This window comes from Gymnoscopelus braueri (genome assembly GCF_963280865.1).
Source record: "Gymnoscopelus braueri genome assembly, chromosome: 5".
Classification (NCBI taxonomy): domain Eukaryota; kingdom Metazoa; phylum Chordata; class Actinopteri; order Myctophiformes; family Myctophidae; genus Gymnoscopelus; species Gymnoscopelus braueri.
This window is the reverse complement of record NC_137606.1, coordinates 36870265-36884984: the sequence shown is the minus strand read 5'-3', so window position 1 is coordinate 36884984 and position 14720 is coordinate 36870265. Positions and strand designations below refer to the sequence as shown.

Genomic DNA, 14720 nt, shown 5'->3' with positions numbered 1-14720 from the left:
CAAAGCCTAAAAGCCAAACAGAAATGTAACTTTTATTCATAATGTTCCATGTTCAACGACAGAAACGCATTTTAATCGTTAATCGCAATTATTTGAGTCAAGTAAAATGTCCTAATCGTGACAGCCATAGCTCTGCCTCTGGACAATTAATTTCTTGTGGTCCAACTTGAGCTCTTGAGGAAGAAGATGGAGAGATCTGAAATGACTGATATTGTTCAGGATTCTCCCTGCACCTCTCAAACAGTTAGATCTGTGTTGTGGGAATGCAGGCATTGGTTTGGGTTGACATTAGAACCTGCCCACCACCGCGGAGGTCGTGAGTTCAAATCCACCGCGGGGCATACGGCTTTGTCGAGCGTCTAAAACTAACACAATTGGCCCCTTTCGGGGGAGGGTGATAATTGTCACTGCACGTACTTCTACGGGCTGGGGCGGCACCTGTCAGCAGGGAGTGTTGGGTGGGAGGAGTGGGACGAAGGCTCTACGTCCTCTCGGTGGGGTCTCCTCACTGGTAGGTGAGTCAGTAGGATGCGACAGCAGTGACGACACACAGAAATGTGTGTGGGGAGGAATCAATTGGCATAACGACTACATTGGTGAGAAAAAGGTGTAAAAAAATAATTGAAAAAAATCTATAATTGAAAAAAATGAAATAACTGATAGGTTAGCAGGAGAATACCCAGCATATTGTGTGGCGACTCCGGTGAGTGGAAACGAATAAAGCACAACCTCAGTTACCAATCCCATCCCAGGCCTTACCCTTAACCTCACCAAACCCATGCCTAAACTTACAATGTCTAAACTAGTGCCTAAACTTTACCATCTCTAAACCAGTGCCTAAACGTAACCATTACTAATCTAATGCTGGAACTTAACCCTCTACAAACTAATGCCTAAACGTAATCGTCTCTAAACTAATGCTGGCTGTTCCTGCAATGCATCATAGGAATCTGTTACACACTGGTTTGTGCTCCACCTGCTGGTGGATCAAGGGTCAGGTCAGGGGTCTTCTTGGCTGAACCCCTAGACAGCAGGCTAAGGTAGGTGGTGGGTGTGGTATTGCGAGAGGTGAAGTGCGAGAGCGGGGTCCCCCCCTGGATGTCTCCCGCTCCACCGGCCATGGCCAGACGACTGCGACAGGAACAGAGGTACCTCCTCAGGTGAGCACGGACTTTGCTGTGCAGCGAGGCGTAGATGAAAGGGTTGTAACAGGCGGAGCTCATGGCCACTAGGTGGCAGCACACCTGTAACACGTTGATGTAGTACTTCCCTAAAATGTTGAAGTCTGGGTCCACGTCCAGCATCAGGTTCAGCACCTACATGAAGGCAAAGGAATACTTCATACTTCATTGCATATAGGTGTGCGACGGTTATTTGAAGTTATCTATTTAACTGATTATGACAAATAATCCTTTTTAGTATAGTGGATCGACAAACATAGTCGATCTACAAGCTCATGCTTGAATCACTATGCGACACGTTATGAGCTTGTAGATCGGCATTATATGTATTACACCGTTGTACAACAAAGTATAAAATACAATATGGCAAGTGGTTAATCAGACTAATTTAGTTGATTATAAAACTCTTTTCGAATATTTTTGTGTTTCATGGATATATATATATATATATATATATATATATATATATATATTTACACACACACACACACACACACACACACACACACACACACACACACACACACACACACACACACTTACTTTAATCGAAAAAGCCATTGATAGAATAATCACTAAGAAAATCGATAGTTGCAGCCCTAATTACATTTACTCATGTATTGAACTCCCCAGCTCTTTCTGATTTCTGTTTGGGTTTGGCATGGGTCATAGGGTGTATTGTTACTTTACGGGCTACTAAATTGCACTGTAGTAAAGCAACAAATTTAAATTAGTCAAGCTGGTCTAGATCTCGACCTATTTGTTTCTCATCTCATATTTCCATAAAAACATTGCTATTATGATGATGATCGAATCCTAATCTCCTCCACCTCATTGCATCTCCACGGTTTATTAGGGCCCTAATAATTCGTGTACACACAGATGGTGCAAGAATTTGCAATCATTGCAGTGGTCAATTGCATATGATTTCACCATTCCGTGCAGGGCAAGATGACATTAGTGGAATTACCATAGAGTTCATTTTCCATGATTATATTCTTTTCGAAGATGATCGTATCAGCCAAGAAAAAGTTCTGTAACACGTCCCCTGATTCATTGAGCTTCTCTCTCCTCCTCTCCCTCTCCATCTGGACACATTCATTTCCTATCAAAGCATTGCACTAACTTGACTTCTTCCCTGGAGTTATAGTCGTTTTTTGTTGTAATAGTTTTTGTTGTTGGTGCTGTGCATCTCTGCTCCCCTACTCTGTCTCTCGACGACCCTTCACGCAGTAGGTCGCCCAACTAGAGCCAGGTTATGTTCAAGTTTTTATTTCCTGTTAAATATTCACTGCCAGGGGTTTTCTATAGCGTAGGTTTTCTGCCAGCATTTTTAAGCATTCTGACCAATCATTCAAGAACCACAGAATATTTATCTCCAGTATGATCGATCCCCTGATGGTTGCTAATCATGGAGGGTTTCACTGTGCTTCCGTGAAAAGAAATGTCATTGCAACCTCCCGTTCGCTTGTTATATACCCAGTTGAAAATAGCATGTTTCGCCAAAAATACATAGTAAAACACAGGAGCCAAGATACAGAATATTTTGGATTTTAAATGTCAATTAACTGAGACAGGCCCGGATCGCTGGCGTAGCGGTCCGGGCACCTAGGACTGTCATGTAGCCTGACAGTGCATCGCGGGTTCGAGTCCCGTTCCCGACGATCTTTGCTGCATGTCTCTCCCCATCTCTCTCTCCCTGTTTCCTGTCTGTGATCTATAAATAAAGCCCAACAAAGCCCCCAAAAATCTCTCCGAGACAGTCAGTGTCTGCTTTTCTGTCTTGGTAATTTTACTCCCAAAAAAGGCATGATGCTCCCCTGCTCTGCCTGTCGATGTCCCTCCGTGGTGTGGTGCTGAGGTGCTAGTCTCAGCAGAGACTTGATGGGTTTTTATTGATTCTTATAATTATAAAATCAATACAAAAACAGTCAGTCTCTTTTGAGGCTGCTGAGATGTTAAGGTTTCATTCTTTTTGCCACTAGGCCATACGAAATGAAGGCTACTGTACAGTCCTTATAGCAGGGGTTCCCAATCATTTCACAATGCAACACATTTTGAGCTTGTACACATTTTCACTGTCTATATTTAAAATCCGCTAGTGGTTCGATTTCCGTGGCCGGTATTGTCGTTTCCGTCTTATCCAGGCACGAACTGGCACAAGTCTCACCTTGAGACTACTTGTTCATGTTTTGACAAATCATCATTATAACAGATCATTATGATCATGTTGTTAGTGTTATTGTTGTATGTTTTGTTTTGTTTTCCTTCTTTGGTTGATGTTGTTCGATTTGTCCATTATTTTGTATAAATGTATGAATTCTGTATTCTGTTATCTGTGAACCCCCTTGAAAACTAGATGGATCATCTTAATGGGTTATTTTCAATAAAGAAGCATGTGTAAAAATAAATAAATAAGAAAAAACAGCTGCTGTAATTAAACAGTGCGAAAAAACGGTTGTGTGCTTGTGCTGATTACCGAATGGACTGACACCTGTGGCTCTGCTAATGGCCTGGCCACTGATTGGCTGTGGCCATTAGCCCTTCTCTATAAAACCTCCAGTTTGCCCTTATGGCCCTAGGCAACAGTAGCAGAGAATCTAGTACTCTTTTCCCCCACAACAATTTAGCCTTGAGTCCTTTTGCATTTAGTTGCCTTGTATTTTGTTAAGTTTAATCCTCAGTTATATCTAGTTTGTCTTTTGCTTAATTCACCTTTTGTAAACCTCGTCACAGAGCTGAAGGGGTGAATTGTCATTTTGTTTGGTTAATTCATTCATGCTTTTCCCCTTGTTTTCTCCTGTGTGTTTTTCGTTCGTAGGTAAGTAGGCTACAGTAAGTCCTGTCATTGTCTTTTTGTTATTTATTTTTGACTAGTACTATTAGGTTAGGGATTTAGTAAAGGATTTATGAATTATTGTGAACCTTCACCCATTCTTCATCCAAAACGCTAATAAACAGCTGACATTTGGGGAAAGTGAAAAACAGGCTTCAGTGTTCCGTGCACATGGTAATTAATGGTAATGGCTGTGTGCAAATGCAGATCAATTGCTCCAGCCACTGAGGAGAACTGGGCAAAGAGATTTTTAGGGACACACAGAGCTTTGTCGAATTATAGGAGGATGTATTAATAAATACATTTCTCATTGACCTGAATGGGAATGGTATTTTTCTCTCGGAAACTGGGCTGCAGTTACAACACTTGAAGGGGAGGTTCATAGTCCAGAGGCCTACATATGAAAGAAATATTACACCAGTCATGGTGTATAGTGCCACCATGGCTGTTATAGTACTATAACAGCCCACTTTACTTTTATAGTACTATAACAGCCCACTTAACTTTTCGGCCTTTAACTCTTGAACCGTAGGTCGTAGAATTAAAACATATTTTTTTCCCTGGATTCCCTTGGGTCATGACGCAACTCCCCATATAGGCCACGTCCATTTGCGTCTGTATTGATTTTCCACCATTTAGAATTTTCTTCAAAACACACTTTTTGCTCCTCCTCCTGCAGATTTTGTCCAAATGTCACAAAACACATGATCTCTGCACCGATGTGATAAACATATTTAAGAGAAATTTTGACAGTCCCTAGTCTCCCTACCATTCATCCGTAATAGGCTTCCAAAGTAGTGGGAGGGTTGCCAAAAGCATTTCCAAAATTCCACCCATACACAACATGTAACCAGTTGATGCAAAAACATGATTTTTGGGAGGATCAATCCTCTCAAAATGAAATACAGGTGATCTCAGGAGTGACGTGACAAACTTTGTGGGAGGAGCCGATTTCTATAAAACTAAACGCCACATATCACGAACATATGATGCGATCAGGATCCGATCAGCACCAAATTTGAATCGCATGTTGCATGGCCTCCAACGCTATTCCTCCCAGCGTATTCCTCAGGTCCCGGCGGCCGCTACCCACGACTCGCGTCGGTGCAACCACATTTGCCATTTCCCCAAATTGCACCTTTGTTGTTACTCATTACTCCTTTAAAAAGTAATAATAATATATTGGCTGGTTAGCTTCTGCTTCTATTTGCTTCACATCAATCAATCAATCAATGAGTCAATCCTGAAGTCATGAAGTCAACAAACAAAGAAAAGTTTAGGTAAACGGCATAAAACAGGGCGTCCAAGTTGAGTACAGTATATAGCTTAAAGATTGTGTTAATCTCTTGGGATAACATAAAATGTTTTACTCACTTGGAATGGCAGCCAACAGAGGGCGAAGGCCAGCACAGATGTCACTAGCAGGGAAAAGGTCTTCTTTCTCTTTTTGCTCCAGCATCGCTGGCTTTGGGACGAAGGTTCTCCGGGCAGAGAAAGGCGTTTAAGGCTGATGGTGATGGCGCAGTAGGAAACGCTGACCGACAGCAATGGGATCATATAGGAGACTACGAGGATGAAACAGGAGTAGAGCAGTCGCAGATGGCCTCTGTTGGGCCAGAATTCCTCACACACTATCAAGTCTATGCCACTAGACCGTAGATCCACATAGTTAATGAACAGAGAAGGAGGGGCAGCCAGAACCAAAGACAAGAGCCAGACACCCAGAGCCACTGCCCCACAGCCCCATACCGAGATCCTCCTCCGCACCGGGTGGGCTGAGACAACCAGAGAAGAAAGATGCAGACAAATACAATTATTCACAAACCAAACAGATTGCAGACAAAATAAACACTGCATCTGTTACAACACTGTAACAAAACATAACCTCAAGACGGGAAGAATGGGTGCATCATTGCAAACATAATTTCATTCAGTACTGTCTGTCTATGGAGTTACATTTGTGTCTTTATTAACCAAACAAAAGAAAAACATTTGAGAGAGAAAAAATATAAACAGAGCAAAGAATAGTTTTGAAAGAAAATGAATTAAAACAGCAAGCAAAAAATAATAATTTGTAAGCAAAGGAAATTATATAAACAGAACAAAAAATATTTTAAATTAAAACAAATTAAAACGCAATCAAAAAAATATATTTGCAAGCAAAAAAATATAAGATTTGAAAGAAAATAAAAAATAATTGAGAACAAAACTTTTAAAATTCAAGAGTAAAAAAATAAGGAAAAACGGTTTAAACTACATAAAACAAAATACTTAGTAAAATGTTTGGGTAATAAAATGTGTTGTGCTAAATAAAATGTTTTTAATGTTTTTTTTCCTCATTTGCGAATGAAAGTTGTTTTTTCTGATTGCAAAATGCCTTCTCTCTCAAAACCTGTCTTTGGTCTCAATTTGTTTTTTCTCTCTCTTGGATTTGTTTGTGTGAGGGGTTAAAGTTCAGAAGGCGGGTCCTACGCTGATAGATGTAAGACACCTCTCCATTGGTCACTTGGAGTCTGAGTGACAGCTCCCCCTTCCTTATGTAGCTTGTTGAATGCAGGGATGGAGGTGTGTTACGGCCAGCATGGTTTTTTGATTATTATTATTATTAGCAGTTTGCAAAAAAAACAAAAAAACATGAAAGTATAATGCAAGGTCAGCTAAGAGTATTTAAAACCTTAGAAAGATGACTTGTTTCCATTGGGGTCCTTTGTACTCAATTCATAGAGACATTTAATGACCGACAGATATACACTACTATGCAAAACATCATAAAAACAAAAACCAAAAAAATATGTACAGTAAACAGTTTGAGTAAACAGATTGATGGAATACTTTATTAACAGTAGGATACAGAGGTACAATTGTACAATGATTGTTATAAGGATAACACAAAAAGGCTTGTTTCCATTGTGGTCCTCTGGGACTGAGGTCAGAGCTCCATTCCAGCTCTGGACGCTATACTATTCGTTACAATATTGAGCATTTTAGGCTATTAGCAATTCAGATGATTCCCTAATGTTAGGTTTCTGTTCTACTTACAGTTTGTGATCTGTATTTAAAATTGTTGTATTGTTGTTACTGTTATAGTAGGCCAGTGGTTCCCAAACTTGGGATCGGGACCCTCAGAGGGGGTCCCCAGATTAGCTTAATGGGCAACATTGTTTTCTCTCTCAACAGTAAACAAACCAACCTATACAGTATAAGTGTATACAGGGTAACACATTTCTAAAGTGACAATTTAATGACTTTTAAGACCTTTTTAAGGCATTGTGCGCTTGAAATTCGGCTATTTTCACAATATTTATCTGTGGAACTGAGTCAAACTAAATCTAATGCCTGGGTCAGGGTGGGTGGTCCCCACTTCAAGTATGATTATTTTGGGGGGTCCCCAGTTCAAATATGATTATTTTAGGGATTCACAGCCTCGGAACCCTTTGAAATTATAAAATAAAGCTACATTATTTTATGTTATATTCGTTATTCTAATTAAGGCAAGGCTGAAGTGACTGGCCTATTGGCCAGGCCCATTGGCCAGGCCCATTCCAGATAGACTGCTTTGGAAACGTTTCGTCTGATAGTGTGCTTCAGGCTGTGAATCCCTAAAATAATCATATTTGAACTGGGGACCCCCCAAAATAATCATACTTGAACTGGGGACCACCCACCCTGACAAGCACTTGAAATTGTAGGCATTAGATTTAGTTTGACTCGGTTCCACAGATAAATATTGTGAAAATAGCCGAACTACAAGCGCACAATGCCTTAAAAAGGTCTTAAAAGTCATTAAATTGTCACTTTAGAAATGTGTTACCCTGTATACACTTATACTGTATAGGTTGGTTTGTTTATTGTTGAGAGAGAAAACAATGTTGCCCATTAAGCTAATCTGGGGACCCCCTCTGAGGGTCCCGATCCCAAGTTTGGGAACCACTGGCCTACTATAACAGTAACAACAATACAACAATTTTAAATACAGATCACAAACTGTAAGTAGAACAGAAACCTAACATTAGGGAATCATCTGAATTGCTAATAGCCTAAAATGCTCAATATTGTAACGAATAGTGTAGCGTCCAGAGCTGGAATGGAGCTCTGACCTCAGTCCCAGAGGACCACAATGGAAACGAGCCTTTTTGTGTTATCCTTATAACAATCATTGTACAATTGTACCTCTGTATCCTACTGTTAATAAAGTATTCCATCAATCTGTTTACTCAAACTGTTTACTGTACATCTTTTTTTTGTTTTTTATGATGTTTTGCATAGTAGTGTATATCTGTCTGTCATTAAATGTCTCTATGAATTGAGTACAAAGGACCCCAATGGAAACAAGTCATCTTTCTTGGGTTTTAAATACTCTTAGCTGACCTTGCACTATACTTTCATGTTTTTTAGGTTTTTTTTGCAAACTGCTAATAATTCAATCAATCAAAAAACCATGCTGGCCGTAACACACCTCCATCCCTGCATTCAACAAGCTACATAAGGAAGGGGGAGTTGTCACTCAGATTCCAAGTGACCAATGGAGAGGTGTCTTACATCTATCAGCGTAGGACCCGCCTTCTGAACTTTAACCCCTCACACAAACAAATCCAAGAGAGAGAAAAAAAAATCGAGACCAAAGACATAGGTTTTGAGAGAGAAGGCATTTTGCAATCAGAAAAAACAACTTTCATTCGCAAATGAGGAAAAAAACATTAAAAACATTTTATTTCCCAAACATTTTACTAAGTATTTTGTTTTATGTAGTTTAAACAGTTTTTCCTTATTTCTTTACTCTTGAATTTTAAAAGTTTTGTTCTCAATAATTTTTTATTTTCTTTCAAATCTTATATTTTTTTGCTTGCAAATATATTTTTTTGATTGCGTTTTTAATTTGTTTTAATTAAAAATATTTTTTTGTTCTGTTTATATAATTTCCTTTGCTTACAAATTATTATTTTTCGCTTGCGGTTTTAATTTGTTTTCATTCAAAACTATTCTTTGCTCTGTTTATATTTTTTCTCTCTCAAATGTTTTTCTTTTGTTTGGTTAATAAAGACACAAATGTAACTCCATATCTGTCTGCCTGCCTGTCCACAGCCAATCTCACAAACTACCAGGACGATCAATGTCATTTCTTGTGCACGCTGCCAGCAGAGCAAGATTTTTCTAATTGGTCAATGATAACGATGTCATTTTTGTGAAATAATAATCACAGAGCAATCATCCTATCAGGCTATTGGAGGCTATGGACTGGAACTGGAAAGTTGTTCACCCAGCTCATGTGATCTACAGTAGGCTACACTGCTAGCCAACTGCAATGTTCCTGTCCCCCTGGCTCATGGGATGTACCTGTGTAATGTAATACGCTGGCGAAACACTGAAATTATAGTTTTTCTTTGCGCTCCACTTACGTGACTATATACCCTGTTTGTTGTCTAGACTTTATGCTATTTTCACCTGTAAGTCGCTCTGGATAATAGCTAAATGCTTAAATCAGTGACGTCATTGGTATGCAGGTTTGGTCTTTTCAAACAAGATTTCAGATGTTTTATTTCATTGTATTAATGCAAGAACAATGGCTTCTATTATAGCATGTTAACTTTCCAGGAATAGAAAGCCTGCTGTTTCTATTAGCTTTGATTACCCATGTCACTGGTAGGCGGGTTTCTGAACTGTCCACACAGCCCTCCTCTGACCCACAGACCAAGTAGACAAAAATGGTACCATATTATGATGAGGATTAGTGAGGACCAATTATTTGAAGACAGATTAAAAAGTATAACTTCTCCTACCCACAACTATGTAGCGGTCCACGGCGATAGCGGTAAGGGACAGCACCGATGCAAAGACCGTGGCACCCTGCAGCAGTGGGACCAGGTGGCAAAGTGGCCTTCCAAAGGCCCAGCCGCTCCTGTCGAAGGCGTAGGACGCCGTCAGCGGCACACAGCTCAGACACATCAGCAGATCGCCGGCCGCAAGGTTACCGATGAAAAAGTTGGTGGCGTTGTGGAGCTTCTTGTCGGCCAGGATGCATGCGAGCAGGAAGGAGTTGCCAACACCGGCCACTGACACCAGGAGGCAATAGAGGGGAAGGAAGAGTGGCTTGAAACGACGAAGAAGCTCCATGCCAGAGAACATGTCCAGGGGGTCGCTGCCGTTGAGTCCTCCACCTCCGCTGTCTTCTAGTCTGACTTCATGGCTGCTGTTCGTTGTCCTGCTCAGCTCCTCTTTCATGAAGAGATCCATGGTCCTGCAGACACACCAGACACACCAAGTTCTGTTGCGTTGTGTGCTTGTAGATTGGCTGTTTTCGAATAGCTGAAAGCATATACAGGGTGCTTAAGTGGTTAATGTATGTTTTGTAATTTTAATAATCTAAATCGGCAAAGTAACTAGTAAGTAAAATAATTGTAGTGGAGTAAAACGTACAATATTTGTGTAGTGGGGTTGGAGGAGTTTCCCAGCTAAATGACTGATAGTTAGGAACCCTTAACGGTCTAAGTCTTGAGAGTACACTCTCAGAGTTAAACTAGAACATTTTGTTCCTGAAGAAACAATGTTTTAATGTTAGATGTTTTAAGAAACAACTCGCTTTAAGACTAGACATAGTAGTATAAACAGTACAAATTCAGTCAAGGTCCCAGGCAGTGCTCTCTTTGACTTGGTACAGTATGCACATATATATGTGACATATTCGGAATTGGCCGCCTGCATACATGTCTCTACATATATGTACATATATATGGCATATATGTGGACATAATATAAGCTATATATGAGACATATATATTTTTTCTAAATATAAAATATATATATATATTAAATAAATAAATAAATAAAAAGTCCAGCCTCCATGCCCCCCCCTAAAAATTGCCTATGGCTAGCACCATGTTGCTTTCTGAGTCTTGGGACCGTCCGCCTTCCACTCACCCGATTGGACAGGGAGCGAAAAGCACCATCTGTCTCGAGCATTTATCTGCTTCAAATAGACATCGCGTATAGAACGCATAAACGCAAGACACAAAGAAAGATGCGCAGGACCATCAAACCATGCCGTTCCCATTGAAAAGCATTGTCAGAATCCACCCTCATAGGTAGAATTAAAGTTCGGTGTGACCGTGCCCTAGCTTTCAAGTAGTTCGGCAGTTTTTTCCACCATGTAGCATGGGTAGCTTGACAAAAGAGTGTTGATTACACCAAAGAAATAATTCTTTATTCTGCATCCATTATCTAGTTTTATACAGTATGATGTATTCATCCTCAATAGCGTCCTGGGCTGAATTATGGTCTTACTCTGAGTCTGAACTGATCATTATTAGAGCTTGTGCCCTTATGCTCAAATCAAAAATCGCCTATGGTGCTAGCAATTGAGCAACTGCGTGGCAGCCATAGTTTGGTATGACCGTGCCCTTATTCTGAAAGTAGTGAGAAGTAGTTTTTCTTTGAAAAGCGTGGGTGCCCGGACTGCAAAAGCCTGATTGCCCCGGGTGACGAGGTGAGATGTGGACTTTAAGTGTCAGCCACTTAACAACTAGGCAAATCTTAATGATTGGGCATGGGACACAAGCTAAGGCTTGATCACCCTGTGGCTGGCCACCTTTGATGAGGGTGTATAGTGTTTGAAGGCCGAAACACCCCCTTATTCAAAGGCACACTACTGAGGATGTGTCCCGAAATTGACATCTTACTCCAGTCTAAGAAAGACACCTCCCGTGCCACTCTCGTAACATCAAGGCAAATCTCATGTGAGTGCACACCATCTATTGGCAGTTTGGCACAATGGACAGTCTCAACATCACGTCCCGTGTTTTATGATTCTTCATCTTTCAATATAGCTCGTTTTCAATTATAAAAAATGTATAATGTCAAAATTCACTCATTACATTTCCTATAATGAAGACAATGGATAATGATGTTCTCTAGCTATAATAGACTAATATTAGAACACACTTCCAAAAATAAAATACTTGTTTCTGTTTTTTTACTTCTTTTTTTTTTTTTACTATTTTAAAAAAATGTACCCATATACCATAGGTAGGTAGGTAGGTAGGTAGGTAGTTACTTAGTTACTTTATTCATCCCCGAGGGGAAATTAAGGTGTTACAGTTACAGCAACTCTCATAGAGACATCAATAAAAACACATTATAGTAATAGAAAACATCTAAAATAGGCATCTAAGCATAGTCAACCTACAATATTAAAAATTGACAATTGACAGACCAAACACTACTAAAGAGTCCGATGGCTTGCATCCCAGTGATCCCACATCCCTCATCCTAAACAGCCTGATCAGCCTGATCAGCCTGATCAAGCCAACCAGATGTGGAGTTGTACAGTCTTATTGCTGTAGGCAGAAAAGATCTCCTATAGCGCTCCTTCTTGCAACTTAGGTGTTTCAGTCTGTTGCTAAAGGAGCTTTTCTGCCCTTTCACAGTGTCATGTAGGGGGTGGGAGGGATTGTCCATGATGGCCAGGAGTTTAGTTTTCATCCTGCTATTGGCCACCTCCTCCACAGTATTCAAGGTGGTACCAAGGACAGATCCAGCGAAGGTAAAAAGTTGTTTATTTTTCATAAACCCAAGCTTTATTTTACTCCTAATAGCAAATTGAAATTGAGGAAGTTTCTCTCACTCTCAAACATGAACATTGATCAGAATTAACTAAAATGGTGGTAATTAATTTTGTTGCATTAAAATGGCTGTTTCTGAGGATATGAAGCCTTGTTCCAAAAAAGAAATGTAAAGGGTACTTTTTACCTATTTAAACTTAAAAACGGGTCAAAAATTACCCTAACACAATGGAAGGGTTAATGGTCTTAACTCAAAAATGTTTACATCACACAGCTTAGATCTTTCGATTAAATCGTAGAGCAGACCTGTTTTTTTTGTTTTTTTTTCAACCCAGGGTAGTAGCTGAGCACAAGTGCTCATTTTCAGCAACCTGTGCAATCTTGGTGATGTAAAAAAAAAATCTTTAATGTAAAGAATGCGGCCGCAGTGACTTTACGAAAACATGGGGCATTTCTCCTGTGTCCTTCTCTCTCCCCACTAGCAAAACCCATTGGAAATGCATTGGGTGCTTAAAGTTAAATATTTCAAAAACTACAAATGATTTAAAAATGAAAAGTACAAGCATACGTGTCCACAGTAAGCTGATTCTTTTTACAGTTTAAATGGGGTTTTTAGGTGTAAGTATGTAGGTAGGACTAGTTGCGTGCCAAAGTTTTGGGGAGAATAAATAAATAGTGAGAACATCAATAGTGTGCTCGCTGCTGCTGCAGCAAGCACACAATTAACACAGAGGATTTTATGTGTAGATTGGGGTCTCAGAGAAAAAAGAACAAAACAACAACAATCCTATCAAATGGGGGCCCGTGGCTTAATGCATATCAAACTGGGGGTCCTTGAAATTTAAAAAGGTTGAGAATCACTGATTTAAGGTATTGTGATTAGGAAAGGACACAGGGCACCCTCAAAGATATCTATGGGTGTAAAGGCAACTACTTAAAGCTGCACTATGTAACTTTCCTCTTCTACCCTGGATTTGAACCCAGTTTCCTGCGCAAGTGCCGACATTTGTACCATTGAGCTAAGGCCTGCCTGCTTGCTCAGGGGATGAATTGAATCAGGGCTTTCCGAATCAGGGCTTTCCGAAAAGAAGAAAGTTTGGCGAGGACAAAAGTGTTTCATACTCAATGCAGCTCTGCTCTGATGGGTTCTGAATGTTAGACCCGCCCACTCACTGCTGGAATGGTGATTTTACCACAGGTTTGTTTACATCAACCTCCGACGTGCTTTGATATGATTAGTCTCTGAGAATTTGCTGTTTCTGCCAACAGACGCAGTGGACAGTGTGTGCCATCTCTCTCCATGAATTAATTACCACCACCTTGTAGTGTTTGTTTTCCCTCTGAGAGGGATTTTGTACCTCATAACCTCCTCAGCCGTCCTTTTTTCAAAACTATCCATACAGTATGTTGCTGACACATTGCGGAAACTAGAAAAGTGCACGGGGCTCCTCCGAGTGCAGATCTCCGCCAGGCCTGCTCGCCTACCCAGGGCTTTGTCAGTCATGGGGTGCAGCCGTCAGAGTACCTAAAAGCAGATCCAATTCATCGCCAAATCATTATAAATATATTGCTCATTTTATATTCAATAAAAATATCTTATCCTTCATAAGTTGTCTTTATCCATTCATGAGTTGTCCTGACAGAACTGTAGTTTAAACAAAGCTCTCATTCTTAAAATCTACTTAACATAAAATATATCAATTAGTTCATTAAAGGGAGACTAGGTAACTTTGAGCCTAAATTACAATATATATATATATATATTTATTTAGCATTTTTTTACACCTATCAGCCACTATATAATTATGCAGGTGTGTTTTCCTGCAGAAAGACACATCCCTCTGGCTGTATTTTGGTTTTGTTCCACTGTTTATGTTGACATTACCCTGTTTATATTGACATGCATGCCTTGCAGGGACTGAAAAGTCTGTGGGGGAGAGGGGGCGGCTCGGCCGGAGCTCTTAATTGATCCCTTTGAACTTCAAAGGGGTTGTGCATTGAGTTGATTGATAGGGCCATAAAAGTGTCAACCTCGTTAGTGCTCTCTCTAATCAATGAATGCATCAAAGACAGCAATCACTTTGATACCTGTCAGAGAGGAGAGGGGGGAATGTGTGTGTACAGATCTGCGAAGTTACCTAGTATCCC

The 14720-nt window shown here is 40.2% G+C and overlaps 1 protein-coding gene across 1 annotated transcript; it reads right to left on the bottom strand.

The window, feature by feature from the left end:
- Positions 1 to 953: 953 nt before the first annotated feature.
- Positions 954 to 10309, bottom strand: LOC308085888 (prolactin-releasing peptide receptor; the record flags this gene model as incomplete). Its single annotated transcript, XM_080429203.1, has 3 exons — positions 9795 to 10309; positions 5392 to 5792; positions 954 to 1316 (listed from the first exon to the last, which is right to left on the bottom strand). The coding sequence occupies exons 1-3, from the start codon at positions 10246 to 10248 to the stop codon at positions 954 to 956; spliced, it is 1218 nt and encodes a 405-aa protein (XP_080285329.1). The 5' UTR covers positions 10249 to 10309.
- Positions 10310 to 14720: the final 4411 nt, after the last annotated feature.